This window comes from Neopsephotus bourkii, unplaced genomic scaffold (genome assembly GCF_033783945.1).
Source record: "Neopsephotus bourkii isolate Nb327-2 ecotype Australia unplaced genomic scaffold, CSIRO-AGI_Nbou_v1 NB_659, whole genome shotgun sequence".
NCBI classification, from domain to species: domain Eukaryota; kingdom Metazoa; phylum Chordata; class Aves; order Psittaciformes; family Psittacidae; genus Neopsephotus; species Neopsephotus bourkii.
Genome location: NW_026901158.1, coordinates 1,551,653 through 1,571,909, shown reverse-complemented (window position 1 = coordinate 1,571,909; position 20,257 = coordinate 1,551,653). Strand labels below are relative to the sequence as shown.

The following is a 20,257-nucleotide window of genomic DNA, read 5'->3' as shown; positions in this document are numbered from 1 at the left end:
AAACATCTATTCTAAAAAGCCAGTGCAGAGGGAACATTCACCTTGCTGAAGACTAACTCCCAGGCTGACCTCCTATCCCCTGCTGGCCAAGGGCTGACATTTCCCATCCCATGGATGCCCACCCCTCTCGATGACCCACAGCCAGTGACCCAGTCATCACCATGGGATGGGTGTCCCCACCGCATGGCTCATGTGGCCACCAGGCACCTTGTCAGCAGCCTCAGCTCACAAGGGCTAAACCCAGGGTGGCAGATGACACAAAGAGCCTGGGCCACAACCCACGAGTGGTGGCACGGGGGAACCTGCCCATGCCATACCTGGACACCAGCCCCAACCCCACCATGCGCATCACTTTCTGCACAGGAAGTGCCACAAAGCCCCAAAGACAAAAGCCTGATGAACAAGCCCAAAACGACCCACAATGGCTGGAGAAGAACTAAGCAACCACTGCAGGAGAGCAGAAAACCCAAGAAGAGAGACTGTCCGTTACCAGAGTAGCCTCCTGAAGACTTGATGTACATCTGCCCGTACTGCTCCTCCACCATGGTGTCATACGCCTCGTCGTCCTCCTCATCCTCCTCGTTGTGGTAGGAGGTGGGGCTGTCAGTGGTGGGAATGCTGCTGGCGCCGGGGCTCGTCCGCTCCCCCTGTGAGTACTGGACCTGCTGCACGTTGGGGATGAGGGTGGCCAGGTTGGGCATCCCATAGTAGGAGACGCGGGAGAGCTTCAGGGGACCCGTGGTGGTGCCACCGCCAGCCCCATCGCGGGCGCCGGGCTCCAGAGGCCGCTTGCCGGGCAGGCCGGGCAGGGCAGCCGCCTGCAGCTCGAGGTTCTCGTGCTTGACACGCGTGAGCAGCGGGATGGGCATGGAAGGGGACATGACGTAGGGCGCCGAGGCCGACTGCAGCTGGTTGCAGGGGCTCTGCGGCTCCGAGCTGGGGTCTTCGATCATGGTGGTCTGAGAGTCACAGTGGGGAGAGCTGACCTTGAACATCAAGTCCGTCCCTTTCTCCACGATGTGCTGGATCTGCAGGAAGCCCGCCGTGTACATCACCACCAGCTGCTCGCTCGCCGCCATGGTCAGCTTCCCGGTGTAGCAGAAGGAGAGGATCTGCTGGAAGCAAGCGGGGGGGACGGTACCCGGCAGCTCAAAGGCGTTTTTGCTGTTCCCACTGAACAAGTCTCGGAAGTAGAGGCTGCTGGCGGCCAGGACCGCCCGGTGAGCCTTGAAGGCTTGGCCCTTCACCACGATGGAGACATCGCAGTAGAGCCCCAGCAGCCGCTGCTCGTTCAGGCAGCCCAGAACGGTGTTCCCAAAGTTGGGAATCTCTATGTGCAACATCTGCGACATGGCTCAGGATCGGCTGGAGCTCCTCAGACATTCAATGCAGGAATATCCAAAGTAGGGCACATCTGAAAAAAGGGAGAAGGCAGGGAAAGAGGCAGAGCGTTTTTAGGCAGTTCACCAAAGCAGGCAGGAGCAGAGGAACCCACCTCACCCCACATCAAAGGCTCAAAGCGAAGCCCCAGAAGCTGGGGCAGAAAAGCAACCGCTTATAGAAATGACTGATCCATGTTTCCAGACAGCGTTGGAAATGCCATTGGTGGATGGCAAAGGAGATCCCAAAAACACCAGCATTTTCTTTGAGCTGTGCTCTGTTTAAATAAGCACCACTGATTTATTCCCCTGGGGGGGGGGTACTTTATGCAGGAAAACCTGAACAGTAAAGGGAGAGGAGCGAGCAGTAAAGCAAACCTAAGACAGTGAAGACAGACCTCGGGCAGCATTATATAAGAAACACAACAACCAGCAGCTATGTTGAAACTACAGAAAAGATATTTATAAAACAATGTGCCATTCTGCCTGAAATAAATGCAGGATTCTGCCCGAGCGACAGCTCCCAGGGAAAAAGCACTTTGAAAAGCAATCTTGCCATTTGCACCAGAAAGAGGAAGCATTTCAACAGTTAAACCCCTTCTCAACAGATTTATCCTCCAACAAAACGAGGCTTATCTCCAAATTAAGCCAGATATTTGAGCCCCAATAAAACAAACCGATGTGCCGCAGCGAGGCGAGTTGTCTTCTGATTTTCCTCCCCTAAATCCAAAGTGGGGCTGGGGGAGCCCCAACTCAGCCCCTCCTGCAGCCAGAGCCCCCGGCCCCCAGCCCATTGCCCTGGTATCGAGGACCCTCCCAGCAACCTCCCATGAAACAGGCTCGGGATGATGGCTCTGGCTTCGCATCCCACCGCGGCCGCCCATGGGGCCGCCGGTACCTTTTGGCCATGGGGATAATTCCTCCTTCCACTGACCAAATGAAGCCTTGCCTTCGGGCACAAACCCCGAGCAGGTAGCGCGAGTGCAGCCCCGGCACTGAAACTCCAGCAAAACAAATCACTGCGGATTCACTGACATGAGCCGGAGCCCAAACCTCCCCGTCCCCCCTCCCCGAGCTCCATGCAAGAGTCCAGGACATTTAAAACCCCATCTGCCTTCGATCCTAGTGAAGAAAAACTACGGTTAACTAGTCCTGAAAGCTCCTAAGAAGAATACAAAGAAAAAAGAAGTTTATCTCAGAAAGATTCCCCAGGAGAAACAAATCCATGAAAAGAAAATAATAACCCACAAAGAGCCGCTCTGTTCCCATTGCTGGGAGGAAAAAAAGGAAAAGTCCTATCTGTAAGGCCACGGGGTAACAGGAAGAAAAGGGAACGGACTCGGAGCCAATTTAACTGCATCTGCATGGTCAAAGCCCCCTCCCGAGCGAGCCGAGCGAGGAAGTTCCCGGTGCCCTCGAACGTACCTTCCGCAGCGCCCGTCCGCGTCCCTCCGGGTCGCCCACCGCACGCTGCGGCTCAGGGCAGGCACCGAACCCCACCAACTCTGGGATCAAACCCTGGGTTTGTATCTGCTGTAGCTCAAGCTTTTACCAAGTCAAATCTCCCCGGCAGCGCACAGCATCTAAATGAATAGGCCGGATGCAGATTAACATTCAGGCTGCTCTCTGCAATGAATAGAGCCCTTTGATTAGGGACCTGAAGTAAATGCCAGTTTCAAACCGAAGCTTTAAAAACAGAGAAATATCAGTGCCAGAGGAATGCTCTCAGTGTTGGTACAAGACAGACTTTTGATGAGTCACTGCAATGCAAACAAAGATGGCAGAAATACTGTACTGTATGCTGATGAAATGCTTAGTGGTGCCACGGCAACTGAGACAGGTTTTAAATTTATAGTGCAGTTTTGCATATGAATTACGCTGTAAACTGCCTCCCCTGCCATCTAGTACATCCAGAGTGTCAAAGCATTTAAACTATTCCAAACAGTCTGCAGAGCTGGCACTGCTGCTGGTTAACTCCTGCGGCCGGAGGAAGGCGCAGGGCGGGGGCTGTGAGCATCCCCCTGCATCCCCTCAGCATCCCCCTGCATCCCACAGCAGGGGCTCCCCAAAACCACCCGCCCAAAAGGACAGCTTTGGGAATGCCCAAATCTGCCCCAAATAAAGGTGCTCCTTGGGCAGCCACAGTCCTGATTCCTTCCCCCCCCCACACTTCCAGTCGTCCCTCACCCCCCCAGTACAAGAAAGCCTTTCAAATGCAGGAAAAATGTTTACCCCTTGGGGAAAGCTTCTTTCAGTCTGTGGCTGAATCCACTAAAAGCAAATCCATTTGCTTAAGTAATGAAATCCCAGTCACATTGTCTCCTGGATTCAGATTTTAAATTACCTTCGCATTTATTGAGCATGTTTGGTGCTTTTTTCTGGGAAAGAGGGTGGGGCCTCCCTTTGCTTACTTCTCTCTTGCCCAGAGCCTTCTGATTCCTGCTATTGGTCTCGGATTTGGTTCAATTGCTCTGCTCAGATGGTTAAAATGCAGGAGATTAGAGGTGAAGCATCCTCAGAGGCGGGTAACTGCAGGGATGCTCCTGCGCGACCCTTCCCTGCTGTTCCCTGCTGCCGCCTCCACACCCACCACCCAAATAGACGTTTGGTGCATTAAGTTCAACTCCACAGCAGCAAACTGCTGCTGCTGCCGAGCGCTCGGGGCTGGCTGCCTGCCCCTGCTCCTCCAGCAAATGGCACTAACATCTGCTCTGCATCCCACAGCACCTGCAGCCTCCCAAGGGGATCTTCAGGACCCTCCCGTGTCGGGAGCACCCAAAGGGTTCATCCAAACCCTGGGTCAGGTCAATGGGAGCTCTGTCTTGTGTGGAGGAGGAGAACGACCAAGGTGACACCCTGCAAGGAGGTCAGAGGTGACACAATGACAGCCAAGCCCGAGAGCCCAAGACCTGTTCCAGTCATGACAGTGCCCATCTCCACTGGAGAAGGAAAGGAGCCTGCCCTGGCAAACACGGATCCACCCTGTATCTGTGACAATCACTTTAAGGAAACAGAACTTCACCACTCAGGCACCTCAGCATCCATGGTTATGGCACATCAGGGGTGCTGAAGGATCCTCTCTTTTCATCCAGCAAGAGCTCCCTTAAAGCTGGAAGAGAGACCAGGGAGGCCCTGGATTGGACCCCATTGGAGCCTCTCATAAGCCCTGCCTCGGAGAAACCTGGCATGGCAGGACCAGCCAAGGACAGCTTGGTAGCACAGACAAACCGGCTTAAAATAGATATCAATTATTAATGTTGCTTCGAATTTGCTCTGTAAACAAGCCAGGCATGCCAGGAGGAACCTGTGTCTCTCTAAACCCACCAAAATCATGCTGCTTCAGGGTATGTTTAAGCCAGAGAGAAGCACCGGAGTGCCCCAGCCTAGCAAATCACTGCCTAGATTTTATGTAAAACCTCCTATGAGACGCTGGAGCTTGAACCAAGATGCTCCACAAAACTGATTCCTCCTGAGGTGCCCCTTCCCCTGCACTGCAGCCTGGCCGGACCATCCTGAAGGGATCCCATCCCCAAAATCCCATCACTTCAGCTCCTGGTGGGCTCAGCTCTGATTCCAGCAGGCTCTGTAGCTGCTGGTCACAAAGCAGCCAAGCAGTGGCCTAAACCTCCAGTTTCCCAGAGAAAAAAAGGCCCTGAAATGTGCCCACAGGGAAATGGTGAAAAGCTGCGTTTGGTCTAGAAAGAGCACTGAGGAACATGAGCAAAGCCAATACCAGCAAGCTGAAAAGCCCAAACCACTTCAATATGGTGCTGGCCAGGACCTCCAGGTTATTTCCTCCTCCCTTCTCTACCTCTGCCCCTGTAGGACCAGAATATACAAAGAACCCAATCTAAACCCCCAACAAATCAATGCTCCCCCCAAAAAAAGACAAGAAATAAAGGCAGACTTGAAAGCCAAGCAGAACCTGCTCACTCCCAGATCTCCCATCCTCTGAACCCCACAGCAACAAAACATTCCTGTGACCAGATAGCGAACGCAATAATGCCTGATAATGTCTCATTTAAAATCTCCTCTATTAAACAGGATTTATTTCTTTTTAATAGAGCACCGAGTGGCTTTTGAATGGTTTGGAATGGCTTCAGTCCATCTGACACGGGGAGAGCTGTGCTGCAGGCAAATGACCTTAACCACTACACATGTAAACTGTATTTTACAGTCTCATCTCCCAAGCTGAGCTGTGCCCTGGGGTGCAGAAGCACCATCACAACCCTAAAACGTCCCTTTTGGGCTGGCATGTCCTACAGGTGATAATCATCCAATGGACCTCCTACTAAATGGGAAAACTTGGGACAAAACAGATTAAAACCAGCCAAGCCCCCCTCCCACCCCTATTATTGAAGGTACCTGACCATTCAAGCAAGACATCATTCTGTTCCCTGATGGCAGCCTCTTTTGCTACCCCTTGGATAGAGCAGGACAATCTGTACATGCCTGCATGGTTTTTGTAAAGTCATAGCCTTTGTCACAGGAGGTTCATCAAAAATGCAGCCGTTATTTGAGACAACTTCCACGGGAGTTGGAGAATTCCCAGTTTCTGCATTCACTCGCTTTGGGAAGGGGAGGGGGAAACAAAGCAGGTTTGCTCTTTCCTAAACTATTTTCCTGACCCGAGGTCGGGGCAAGGCGACAACAAAGGGAAAAGCATCGACCTAGAATAAGATGCTGGCATCAGAGCCACCCCCAGGAGTGATCAGAAATAATCAGATAATGGATTTAAATGGGCTTTTTTCTTAGCCAATGTACAAAGAGACTTCAATCCCAACCAGAAAACACCCCCAAGCCCCCCAAAGTCCCAAGTTCCCTGCAGGAAGGTGCGCTGGGCAGGGACAAAGGCAGCGGGACCCTCCAGGGATGGGAGACAAAAGGGGCCGAGGGCTTTCACCCCCACCCAGCCAAACCCCTCAAAAGAAAAGAGCTGAAAGTCCTGCCCTTGAAGGCCCCAAAGGGTCAAAGGAAACTTCCCTTTCTTCTGTAAATGAGGAGAGAGGGAGAAAATCCCCCCCCCCATCCCTTGGCTTTGAGGCTTCCAGGGGGATGTCACCCACCCAGGGGCTCCCCAAAGCCACCCGCTGTCCCCAGACCCACAGCCACGCACCCAGCTTTTTTGGGGTCCCCCCCCCCTTTTTTAATGAGAAGGAAACGCACTTTTTACATAAGCCCCAATTAAACTAAGTGCAAAACTCGGAGGCAAAGTACCATTCCCCAAGCACAGAGCTGCTGCAACGCTGTCAGCAAGATAAAGAGTTAAATAAAGTCAAATAAAACACATTTCAGGTCAGCTTTGGGCATATTCCACCACCATCAACCCCCCTACCACCACCACCCCTTCCATGCAGATCACTGTATCAGGCAACAGAGGAGCAAACCAGACAAGTCATACACCCCCCCACACCCCAAAACCAAGCCTCCCCTTTGCCCCCGTTGGGGTTTGGGGGGGAGAAAACCCAGGAGGGGATGGGAGAGGGGATGGGGAACGACTGCGAAACGCCGGGAACGCCGGCACTGCTTAATGCCCGTCTTTGGCAGGGGAAAGCAAACAAGGTTAAGTTTGGTAAGCGAAAGCCAGCACCAGCGAGGCTCCTCTCCCCTTCTGCAGCATTTGTCCCTGCAGCTCCCAAGTATTTATGTCTGAAATGCTGCAAGTGGCAAGCAGCGCGAACCGTCCCTATTTTTAGTGTAGCAGCCAGTGGCAATGGGTGAGAGAAGGCGATTTCTGCCGTACTGAAGAGAGCAGGAACTGAATCTGCAAATATTAACCGAGCAGCCCACCAGCACCGCACACGCACACGCAGCAGACATGCGGCACGGGGCTACGCTTGCTTTATAACCCTGAAAGTTCGCACAAGTACAGACCCGCAGGCACGGGCAGGGAATAAGGGGGTTGGGAAAGATGGAAAAGTGAATTAAATGAACGGCGATGCTGCAGCCCCGCGGCCAGGGCTGCCGGGGATGCGGTGATGGGGTCATCCCCAGGGAGCCCGGCACTGGTGGCACTGGTCCCCCAGGATCCGTGCTGCTGCAAGGTGAGTCACCGGCCGGCTGGGCACTCCAGCGCTGCCCGAGGTCACCCCCCCGGCAGGCTGCTGCCTCCCAACAGTGCCGTCATGCAGCCAGGGCGAAGCGTGTTATTGCCATTATTATTTAATTAAGTTTGGGGTTTCTTTCCCTCCCTTCCCTATCGCTGATTTTAAGAGCTCTCAAAGCAAGGAAAGCAAAAATAGAAAATGCAACATTTTCATTTCTTTTTCCACACCGCTGCGAGGATAAAAGGGAAGGGAGAGACATGGAGAAAAGAAGGAAAAATACAATTATCCTGCAGGATTTCATTGCTTGCTATGTAATAAAAACTCAAGACCCCGACTAAGTTACAGCCACCAGAAAGCACAGAGCACCCCATCACCTTCCGCAACGCCTGCACTGCCTGCATCCCATCCAAACGCTAATCCACATCCGTAACACATCAAAAAGACAAGTGCCATGCTGAATGGTATTCTCCTCACTCCCCGTACACAACGGCAGAGCTAGCAATATATATAACATGCATGACTCAGTTCTACCACTACGGAACAGAAAGCCTTAAAATAGAGTAAATATCTTAAAAGGTCAATTAAAAAAGCTTACAAAACATCAGACGCTGCTTCTTGCTAGAGCTCATTACCTAGTATGGTGGAGCTGCCTGTGTGTTTTTTTTCTTGTGCAAGTTAGTCTGTGAGTCAGCATTAACACACATGAGAACATCAGGAATACTGCCTAGTTCTGATGCAATGGAGGGTGGAAAAAAAAAGAAGAAGAAATCGCGCTCTGTTTGGACAGGAGCCTGTAATTCAATTGCCTTTACTTTTCAATTACTGCATAGCCTACCCTGACCAGCCTGCAGAGGGGAAGGAAACTTTGCTTACATCTCTGTCTTCAAATTAATGACTTTTACTTTTGGCTGCAGCTTATTCTCCCTGCTTTAAGGGAAAAGTAGGTATGATAGAATTAACCCTTCCTGAGCCTGGGATCGCCGTGTTTCTATTGGGATTTTAGCACTGGAAAACAATATTACCCAAAAGTCCTGGCGAAGGAAGAGATTTATTCATTAAACTTTTAATACTCTATAAAGTAAAGCTACAGTTGCATCGGAGCCTGATCCTTAATGGAAGTATAAGCCTGCACAAAAGGCAAGTTACAGACTGCAGACATTTAACTCTGTGCTTCTAGGTTTAGAGAAGCGAGTCATAGATAGCATGGAATGCTTTTCAAAACTGAGGTTTCTGATCATGCACCAAAACCCCTGAGAAACCTAAAATAGGTGATGTGAGGGGGTCACCCCAGGCTGATGCCCACTTTCCCCAGGGGGATGGGGGCAAAGCAGCAGACCTGCATTTCCCATACATTGCATTCATTACTTGCACTTCAGCAAACAATTCTCTGTCCCCCTCCCAATTTCCTGAAAGGAAAACTCCCTCCGGACCCATGTCCTGCTCCCAGATCCCAGCATCGAGGCCGGAAGGTACCAGAGACTCAACATCGACTTCCCATTCGATTTCTCTGCTCTTACAACAAAACCATTCACTGGGTGCAACAAATTTTGCCCCAAACTTCTGAATGTGATGGCCTGAAACACCCCCAGACAACTCTGTAGCCCTGAATATTGCATTATATAAGGTAGATTAGATATGGTCTATATATATATATATACACCCTGTCCATGGCAGGGGGTTGGAACTAGATGATCTTAAGGTCCTTTCCACCCCTACCTATCTATGATTCTATAGGGTCAAGTACATCTCCAGAGCCAACGCTAACATCTTACAAGTCGCGTGCTGCTGTGCCACAGCCGAATGGGCAACGTCAAGAGTAGATACAAGCACTGTAAAATTATGATTTTAATTAAAAAGTATAAATATAGAACCCGCTGCCATTAGAGACCGGTCACTTCTGCAGCTTCCATGGGTCTGCCTCAAACCACCGTGAGCCTGCTGGGATTTTTTGCTTTAAGCATGTGGGATACTTGCATACAGATGAATTGAGTTTTAAAGGAAAAAACCCAAGCAGCAACTTCTGGGCCAAGTTCCTGTGTGCCAAACTTTTCAACTGCCACAGCACAGCTCGACAGTGTTTCAAAAGAATTTCAGCACTGTTTTGAATACTGCTGACAATCTTCCTCATCCGAATTTGTAATTTAAATACCTCCAATCTCAAAAGCACGCTCCCCGGGGCACGCTGCCTTCTCCCTCCCCACCGCCCACCCTCCCCAAGCCCCATTCGGCACAAAACCCGCTGCTTCCCTTCCCTGGCTGGTTCCCCCCCCCACCATCTCCTGCAGCCCCCCAGCATCACCCCGCAGGGACCCCACTGCTGCTCCTTCAGATTACCCATGGGTGAAACTGCTGCTTGCAGCACAGTGCCCCAGGACACCGCAACCTTCCTCCTTTATAACTGTGATACTGGTTTAAAGCCATTCACTGGTTTAGAGATAAACCCATCCTACCTGGGCTGCCCAGACTCCCATGGCAAGAAGGAGTTAATGCAAGGAGCCCACTTCCCAACCCTCTGCTATCCAGCAGATAAGATGTTCCTTCAAATGCCTTCAGATGTGCCAATAAACCCCCAAATAATTCTCTGACAATAAATCTAATTGGCAAGGAATGGCAAAATTAATTTCTTGGGGTGTGTGTGATGTTACAGCAGCAGCTCCATTCCGGCAGGAGCGTGCTTAAGATTCCCTCCCAGTGCTGCAAAGCACCTTGAAAGGTCGACGAGTGCTTTCATATTCTCAGCTCCATCTCCAACACTGCAGCAGATGAAACGGATTGACCTAGACAAGAACTGAAACAGTCTCTGTGAAATAATCCATCAACACCCTTCGCCAGCCGCAGCCGCCTTTGTCATGGGCACGCTTGGAAATGGCACCTACCTACTGCAGCTGACGCGGGGCTCGACGGGGCTTAAATCACAGCCCCGCTCTCTTGGGATGTAACCGAAGCCGGCATCGAGCGCTGCAGAGCCGGCACACAACATAAACCACCTCCATATTAAAGTGTGTGCAAAGCCTGTGCCCATTACCCAACTCATTAAAGACAGTGATACTTTGTAACATACTCTAATCTTTAATATTCATAGCTTGCTTCATTTGCATATCATGCCATAAATAGTCGAAGCAGAGGTAAAACACAAAGCGCTCTACTTGCATTTCTAATTACGCCTAAAATCAAATGTAAATCACAACACGTCCAAGACACAGAAAATATTAAATTTGCTGTCTCTCAGTTAAAAATCTTCAAGGAAAAAAAAAACAAACCAACAACAAAGAAAACCCTAAACCCAAGCAACACGCACAAACCCAATTATTCTTAAGAAGGAAAACCAAAGGGGTCTGTAGCAGGGCTGACACTGTTTGAAGAGGGGACCTCACACATCCCAGCCCTGGCGATGGAACCCAGCAGCAGCCCTGGCTATGACCCACTGCCCAGGCCAGTGCTGGCACCAGCTCATCTCCCCAAACCCTTTACATTTACCACCCAGCCGTGCTGCAGCTGCTCATTTAACCTTGGTTTCTGAAGACACAACAGGAGCCTTTTCCTCCGGGGCAGCCGGGAAAGCTGATCTCCAGTTAAGGAGGTAAAGTTCAAGAATCAGCTTGAATGTGAACTTCTCCTCCAGCACCGGGCTGGTTGGAGGGTGGTGCTTTGGCATCGCCAGGGCAGGAGGGAAAGAGTTCCTGGGGCTGAAAGCTGCTAAATGCCAAAGTTTGATGATTAAAGAGGTGTCTTGGGGTGCCTGCACTCAGCACCTCCATGTCTGAAGGGATACAGATGCCTTCTGCTCACAATGTACCAAACCCATGCTGAAATAGCACAGGGCGTTCTCTGCTCTGCTCTTTCCTGAACCATGGAGAAACCCTCGGAGCTGGGAGCTGCCCTGTGGTGCTCCTGCATCTACTGCAGCACCCACCATCAGTTCCATGGGAAAGGCCCAAGATCCCCTTCACCTGCTGGTTGGAAATGGAAAGGTTTTGTGTTACGGAGCCCAGTGCCCTCCAGACACATCCTGGATATTATCCCTGCAGCAAATTCAACTGCCTCCTCCGGAAAAGGGACTGGGAACTGCGTGGTGGCATTGATGGCTTGTGGGACTCCAGTCCGCAGCCACCACAATCCTGGAGGGCTGGATCCTACAACAGCTCTTACTGACTTCTAAGGAGAAGCACAGGATGAGGAGCCAGGCTGTGCTGGGAGGGGGAGCAGGGATGAGGCCTGGGGTTCTCACCTCTACAACCCAATTCACTGCACTTCCCCAGTTCACAGAGGCATCAGAAGACTCAATAACTGGTAAAGCAACTGGATACCCTCGTATGAAACTGTTATTAGAACATTACTGCCAATGGCATCAATAATTCCCCTTTAACAACCTTGCCTCTGCATCAGCACCAGGGTCCTCTTGACTTCATGGAAGTCCATCACCACCAACACGTGAAAATGGACATTTTGAGTTCAAGAGAACCGGCAGAGGCACGGTGTGACCTTGCACCCACACGCTGCTTGTGCAAGGAGGGTTCCTCACTGTCATGACCCATAGGACCTGCTGCAATCCCAACCCAACCCCAGCCTTGCTGCCACAATCCTGCATTTCCCTTCCCCACACCTCTCTTTGCCCACTGCACCAACCGAGCACTGCTGCTCCCAGGAAGCTCAAAACCTTCCTGCCCTTCATCCATCTCCCTGCTCCTCCTCTTCATCTCCCCAGAAGCTGCTCACAGCAGAGAGGCGCAGCATCCGCGGTGCTCACACTCAAGTTTTACAGGTTTATGCCCAAAGATTTAATTAAAATCCAATGAACTAAATTGTGCAGAAATAGGACAAACCTGGCACGGTTTGGGAAGCTGAGGCGCCCTTGCCCAGCCGAGGAACAGGGAGCGAGCTGGCATCATTCCCCACTTACCTTCCCTTTACTGCTGGGGCTCCAGCTACGCAAACCCACTACGTCTTAATGAAAGGCTTCTGCGGGTGGCTGTCCCCAGGGAAAAACGCATTTTGAAGTCCCTTGAACCGAGACTGATTTTGAAGAAAGACCCAGGAGGACATCACCGAAGGGAGCCGGGCACAAGCCGTGGCTCCGGCTCCAACCACAGCCTCTCCCTCATGAGATTTTTCCTGCTTTAAAAAGGGCTTTAAGAGATTGCTGGGAATGAAAAACTCAACCATAAAAATCATGGCCAAGTCCTGCCCCACTCGCACACCGCGGCTCCAGAGCCCCGAGTCCCATCAGCAAACGGGTCCAGGGACTCACGTGAGGATCCCCCCCATGCTCTTGCCCTTCCTGGTGCTACAGCTCATCCTGCCCCTTTCCAGACCTGTGTCCTGCTCCACAACACTGCACCAGCCCTGGGAAGCAGTTCCAAGGCCTCTTCTGCACTATCAACTCCCAACGAATTCCAGGGGCATCATTAAATTTAACCCCCAAAGGTGAGCGCTCGCCCCATCCCATCCTGCACCGAGGGAGAAGTGAAAGCGAGCTGCTCGCAGCCTGCAGAGCTTTCTTGCTGTTCATATGTACCCTGGCATCCTGCCCGGACCTATTTTTAAGCCCATTTACTAGAAATCCCACAAATTAAAGGAAATACGGATAATGTTGTAAGAATCCTTTGGGCCAAATAAAAGCTACACATCATTTTCCTTGTGCATCAGGGTAAGATCCTTAACCACAAAACCCAGATTTCCCCAAAGCTCTTTTGCAACAGCGAGAGAATCTTGTTTTGTAAAAGTTGCTTTGATTCACTCCTGGATTAGCGGGAGCGCACAGGCACCGCTGCCTCCCGGCCAGACCCCGAGGGCCGGCTGCTCTTAGGAAACACAAAGGTGTGAGGAGAACACGGGTAAATGAAGCAGCTCCAGCTCTGGACTGGTGGCTGTTAATGACAGCAAAGCGTGCAGAAAGTGCTCTGAGAAACCCTGAGTAATGACAATAAATCATCTTGTTCTGACACTCCATCAAATAAGGAGACCCCTAAACCCATTTCATTGTCCTCATCCCAAAACGTGACCCGCTCCAGGCAGGCCAATCACTACAGACCTCCTTCTCCATCATCTCCAGTCCCCATTCCCACCCGCATCCCAGTGCCATGGCTGGGCTGGGGGTGCTGCCCCCCTGCCACCCATCTGCACCCCAGGATGGGGACAGGGTGATGCCAACTCCAGCTGAACATCACACGAGCCATAATGACAGGTCTCGACAGCATCACCTTGGGGATTATATGTGAACTGCTGATTTTATGCTCCTTATCTGTGTATTTATATACAGAGATACAGTGGGGTCCCTCATGGGGTGAGCATGAGGGAAGGGCAATGTAAGAAGATCAGGGAATCTCCATCCTGGGCAAATAGTGCTGGTGGCTGGAGGCAGGAGCCCCCCATTGGGTGTCAGCCCCCCATTTCCCATAGGAACCCCTCGCCTGCTACCACAGCACATGGCAAAGGGGTGAGTGGCACCGATGGCCCTGCCCTGCTGGAGGAAGCTGCTCCCTTCCCTCCCACCCCCTACCCACACTGGTTAAGTAACGGAGCATCCCACTGCAGCATCTTCTGCACTGGAGCTGTCGGGAAGGACAAGGAGAGCCTGTGTTTTATACAGCATCCGCAATTTTAACTATGCAGAGACTCCACCACGTTAAATAAACTCCAGTAACAGCTCTTGTATTTTGGGAGGATTAAAGAGAAACGAGCAACCAGACACATGTTCCAATAAAACCTGTAAGACGAGCAGAAACAGACCCAAAACACAACGGTAAAAGCAGCATTTGTGGTTAGCCCTCGCGGGGAGGGGATGAGGAGAAGGTGCTTCCTTTCCAACAGTGAGAAAGCAAAGCAAAGCAAAGCAATCATCATTAAACCTGACTCTCCCTTCACTCTTGTTCATCCCCAGCAGTCACTTAAAATGTCTCCCTTGCAAACATCTCAGATTCCTTTTAAAAGGAAAAATAATTATGCAGAGGAATAACCACTTCAGTGCTACAGACACCCGAGCTAACGGTTAAACACGCAACTTCGGGAACTTTTCCAAGATTTATATGTTTTGCATGGAAAGCAAATGTGTTTTTTTTCCTGCCTGGGAAAATATTTAAGTGCTAATTTTACGAAGCCAATTCCATTTATTCCTGGTTTATGCTGCTGTTCGGATGGAAGCTAATTAGCCATTTAACCAGCAGCGTGGGGATGCAGTGCCGGGCGATGCCGCACGCCCCCGACTTGGCTGTGCTGGCACGTGGCCCCAGGGATCCTGCCCAGAAAGGGGTTTCCTCTGGGGCACAGGGTGGGAGCAGTGGCTGAAGGGTGATGCTGAGGTCACCCTTCCCCATAGACCCCAGTGCAGAACTGCCCAGGAGAAGGCCTGAGGTTTCCTCCATCCCCACCAGCCGCAGTTCATCACCACTGCACTTTGACACAGCGCAAGTCATTCCTACAGGGATGCTCTCAGGAACAGCAACACTGCATCTGCATTCTCCTGCACATCAGCCTTTCTACTGGCTTCACTCTGTGCAAGCTGAAACTCCTCCTTGTCCTCCCAGCTTAGAGCAGCTTCCACCTCCATCAGTCCTGGATGGGACCAGTGCTGAGGCCTTGGTGGCAAGCAGCCCTGCCACCGGTGGGTGAGAGCAGGGACCAGCAGCTTTCCCTAACGAGATGGCATTATGTCAGTGGGACAGGATGGGACCATCACAGTATGGACTAGCTAAGGGGGGCTATAAGAAACCTGCAGAGGGGCTTTGGACAAGGGCCTGTAGGGACAGGGCAAGGGGAATGGCTTGAACCTGCCCGAGGGGAGACTGAGCTGAGCTCTTAGGCAGAAGCTCTTCCCTGTGAGGGTGCTGAGGCGCTGGCACAGGGTGCCCAGAGAAGCTGTGGCTGCCCCATCCCTGGCAGTGCTCAAGGCCAGGTTGGACACAGGGGCTTGGAGCAAGCTGCTCCAGTGGAAGGGGTCCCTGCCCGTGGCAGGGGTTGGAGCTGGAGGAGCTTTAAGGTCCCTTCCATCCCAAACCATTCCATGACTCTATGACTCATTGCACCAATATCATTGAACATAAACCAACCATGCATCAGTACTTTCCACGGATGCATTTCGTATGTGCACGCAATACATCTCCCTGCTTTTCTTGTTGCCTGCCAGTGCAGATGAAGAGCAGGAGAAAGCTTCCACATCAGAGCTGGGACCTGCCTCCCCCAGGGTCCCTGCCCTTGGAGCAGGGATAGTTTGTGCACCAGCAGCCTTTCCCTCCCTTGCACAACCACCCTTTTCCCATTTCCGATGAACTGGGAATGACAAACATCCCTGTTCTCCCAGGGAACTCTGAGCCTGGGAATCACTTCTGCTTTCTGTGTGGGGTTTATCCTGGCCAGCCCCACAGCAACAGCCACCTTCCATCAACTGAAAGATGATAAAACCGAGGTCAGCGCAGCTTCAAGCCTCAATTGCTTGCTCAGACACCTGCAGCCGTTCCACCCCCAACACAAGGTCCCTCAGCTCCCTGCAGCAAGTGATTTGCCTCTGTTTTCCCAGTTACTTGTGTGGTTTTGACAATCTCTGGCCAGTTAAACCAGAACCACGGCGATTGCGAAACCCAGGAAGTTTGCTGCAACACTCCGCAACACTTGCCCGGCCATTAGCCAAAACCTCACACAAATAAGCTCTTTTTTTCTGCCACACCGTTCGAAGCACCAGGCATTAACCCATTTTCTTAGGAGACAACATCTGCTGCAATAACGCCCTGATCTTGGAGCAGGCAAGGAAAAAACGACACTACAGTACCTCTGGTCTGTGGTAAGGAAGATTTTCCCTCTGCAGGTTCCAGCTCATCCCAGCTGAGCAAAGGGCTCCTTCCACAGACCTGCTCCCCATAGTATTTATTACCTGGTCAGGAAAACCAAGAGGGTTGAAGCTCCCCTTGCAGCACTGATATGCTTCAGAGATGCTGCATCCCCGGAGAAGCCCACAGCAGAGGTGATGGTGAAGCAGCCTGGGGCTTCAGCCAGGAACGTGCACCCCTGAACCCGGCTGTTGTGGGGTCTGAAATCCCTGGAGCTATAGGCATTGCGTCCTATAGCTGTAGGAATAAATCACAGCACAGGCAGCTCCTGGGTGATGACTGGTAAGGATAAAGAACCCTCTGGGCAATAAAGCAACCATTCCCATTTCCTAACCCTGCATTTACACGGCTTTTCTTCCTGGGAAGATGTCAACACATAGCAAAACCGATGCTTCAGGACTTGCCTTAGGAAGTGGTTACCATGTCCAGATAAACTGAGGCAGAGCACGATAACGTAACCAAACCACAGAGCAAACCAGCGTTCGCAGGCAGCGAGGCAAAAATCACGCTGATCCCTTCCCTTATTTCAGATTAAAATAGCAGCTCCGCTCCGGTGCTATTTGTTATAACTCCTTCCCTCCCTCTCCTCCATCCCTGCTTTCTCCCCCATCCTGAAAAACCAATAAAATGAAATAAAAAGCTTCCTTTTGGGAACATGGCGGTAATAATGCTGCTACCATCTGTTGATAAGTCCAAGGACCTGCCCGGGGAGGCAAGAGGCTGCAGAGCTGAAAGGGAGTCAAGTGTTTGCCTGGTTTGATTGAGAACTGAAACCCAGCTTTCATTCTCCAGTAAATGGGAGCCTATTCTGAACCACCTCTTGAATTTTTTAATGCTGCTCCTGGGAGCACTGAGGGTAAATATGTTAATGTGGCTTCAATCACGGCGCACGGTGAGGACGAGAGGCACACTCTGTTAGTTTAGGGTACCGAGTCTGAAAACTATTCATGCATTTCTGCATATTTTATGCTCAGCAAATAAAGTTCCAAGGTTCTATAAGGAGGCTGCAAAATTATTCAGAGTAAGCAATAATGAGGTGTGCATTATATAAGGCTGGTACTAATGGTAATCTATTATTAAAATTTAAGAGTTCTATAGCAGCCAAACAGTCCTGCAGCGGTTTGTCTTCTCTGCAAAGGGAAAGCAGCACCTGGAAACAGAGGCTGGCGAGACAGTGGGTTCCATACATGGTGCCTGGGTTGTACCCAGGTCCTTGGGGTAATCTCCCTGATGTTCCCCTATTTAACTCTTCCACAGAGTATTCCCTCTGCTGCCAGGAGCAGGCTCATGCAGCCGCTTGGCAATGGTCATGAGTCCCAGCAGCTTCGTATTCCCAGGGTGTTCCGTTCTCCACCTGATGTTTCAGTGTAATGGATCTCCCACAGTGCAGTAGGTGTTAAGAAACGAACAGGGTTTCAAGTTCGTACATCTTAGTGATCCTAGGGGCTACCCTGAGCCTTGATTTCTGCTGCTGATACCCCACTTTGGCTGCAAGGAGGACAGGAACCAGTAAAACCCAGTGTGCTTTGCCTACCTGTGCTTATCACCTCCAGGACCCCCAGAAAAGCAGCATCATGACATCCAGGTTGGATACACGGATCATGTCAGTGGTCAAACACACCAAGGGAAGAGTGCAGCATCATGTCCAAGCAATGCTCAACAAGCTCAAGCCAGACTGGGGTGAGCTGCTCCTGCTCTGCCCCTCTCCCAGTCCCACTCCTTCCTGGGGTCAGATGCTTCCCTGGAGACAAGCCACTTGCCCCAACAGGGGATGCCAGGCACTGCAGGACCCATCCCAGTGACTGGTGGGGATTAAGGACACATCATCATCATCTAGTGCAACGGCACCTCTCAGCACTGCTGTGAGAGAAACAAGCAGCAAAAAGCCCCCAGAGTTCGGCTCATTTTCCTCCTTCCTACATCTTTTGGTGAGAACCAAAAGGAGTCTCTGGGGGCTGTAAATCTGTATCTGACAAACCCATAGAGAAACAGGCACATCAGCGAGGGACCAGGCGCTGCAATGACCCTGAGCATCTCCATGTTTAACCTGTTACACCTTCATCTCGCAGGGTTCATGGACCCCCGGCACACATCAGGAACATGGTGGTCTCACCACATCCCCTGCCCCTCAGAGGAAACCCCCCCCTCTGGCTGTGCATGAAATGCAAAATGACATTTTAGCTGCATTCCAGAGCAAACTGCTACCCTGCAGCCAAGCTCTTTGGTGAGCTTAGATCCCAAAGGCAATGCTCTGCCCAAACCAAAGGATAATGGAGCATAATAACTTCAGGAGTAACAAACTTAGTCTGAGACCTTTCTGCACTGAAAAGGATCTTTAACAGCGACGTGCTCTTTACTCTCCAGGCTGGAAGGGGCACTGGGAGCAAAGCGAAGCAGATGGGATGGAGGGGGAACAGAGCACGTCAGCATTTGCTGGGTGTTTGTGGCATCCACCCACCCTGTGTGCCCCCTCTCTGCTGCACCATCACCTACCTGGGCCGAAGGAGTTAACAGCTCTTCTGGGACAGCGTAACAGGAGCCGGGAGTTAGTCATCTAGGCATGTCCGGATCGGTATGAACCGGGAGCTGGCGTATGAATGAAGTTGCCTTGGAGATGCAGCCAAAACCAATGACCAGATATTAACTTTTCACAACAGGCTGCCAAGGGAGGCAGAACACGTGAAACCAGCAGGACAACAGCCTCCAGCGGAGGTGGGAGCATCCGGATACAACAGGAGGGACCCCTGAGCCCCCTCAGAAGTAAAACCCCGCGTGTCTTTGATCAAGAGATGGGAGAAATTCCCTCTCACAAAGCCAAGCAGGTCAAGGGCTCGCAATGAACCCTAGTCTTGGACCTTTTGAAGTGGGTAAATGATGCCCAGATGCAAGCTGCTGCCTTCCCTTGGGCTAATTTTAAAGATGATGTTAAAGATACCAGCACCCAGCTCCTTCCTTCTGTCTGGAACCAGCTTCATTAGCAGAAAAACAGCTATAGGCACCTTACACAACGCAACCAAAAGGAGCTGTCATTACACAAACCCAGTAACAAGTAACTCAAAGGCTGGGCTGCTGAAGGAGCAGATGTCAGCAAACCTCCCCCTGCCTAACCCTGGCACCTCACCTCCACTTCCAAAGGCAGTTTTGGAGGTAGCTAAGCAGGAAGGAGAGGCTGTGCTGGTCATCTCCTGGGCTCCTCTGCTGGCACCCAGCGTGACCAGGAGGAAACTCAGCTCCAAGCACAGGTTTCTCAGTCTCAGCTCAGAGGCAGGCAGCTTCCTATGGGGTGTTGCTCCCACCCCGATGACGGGGTCACCCTGCTCAGCTCCCACATGGAATGGCTCACAGGGGAGGGTGGGATGCAGGAGAGCCACGATCCCCCCATCAGGGCTGCACTGGACATGAAACCCAGTCCCAGCAGTGCCCAGGCAGCCCATAAGCAGGCTGTAGAACCACGCTCAGGACATCACAGAGCTGAGCAGCACTCACCATCTCCCTTGTCAGAAGAGCACGGGATGAAACGGACATATCTGTATTAGAGCCTGAGATGCTGCAAGCTCCGCTCCATCCGCACGCCAGCCCCTTGGCATTTTTTCCCAGAAGGAAAAACAGAAGATGCTTTCCATAAGCAGACGATTTCAGCAGCTAATTTTACCATCACTTATGGTCGACTTTATGACTAAGATTTCATGCTGACTATATTAATCCTGTCAAATTTCAGAGTGAGAGAGAAATGATACTGTATATTTTATGGCTGCAATAACTTCTAAGCCATTAGACATGCATGCTGACATGAAAGTAATCAAATTGATTTTTTCCCTGTTACAATGAAGAACTTTGTATGAGCAAATAGTCTTTCTGGCACAGGAAGGAGACCCCAAGCAGCCTGAGCTCACCGAGGAAAATGAGGAAATCACCATGAGCCATTGCTCAGAAATGCAGGTATTCAGCTTACTCACATGCTATTGACACCAAAGCTGAAGGGAACACGTTAGACATCAAGCAATCGACAAAA

The 20,257-nt window shown here is 51.3% G+C and overlaps 1 protein-coding gene across 4 annotated transcripts in view; it reads right to left on the bottom strand.

Annotated features, from left to right (window-relative positions):
- Positions 1-20,257, bottom strand: part of NACC2 (NACC family member 2) — a 51,496-nt gene that overhangs the window by 15,257 nt on the left and 15,982 nt on the right. Inside the window, exons 2-4 of one of the 4 annotated variants that reach the window (XM_061352462.1) lie at positions 4,107-4,235; positions 2,805-3,005; positions 491-1,414 (exon numbers count right to left, since the gene is read on the bottom strand). In XM_061352462.1, the coding sequence (XP_061208446.1) occupies positions 491-1,352 (862 nt within the window). In that variant the 5' untranslated portion in view covers positions 1,353-1,414; positions 2,805-3,005; positions 4,107-4,235. Of the gene's footprint in view, positions 1-490; positions 1,415-2,804; positions 3,121-4,106; positions 4,236-8,021; positions 8,075-20,257 lie in introns of those variants that run through there. The other 3 variants (XM_061352464.1, XM_061352463.1, XM_061352461.1) reach the window with 3 other exon arrangements.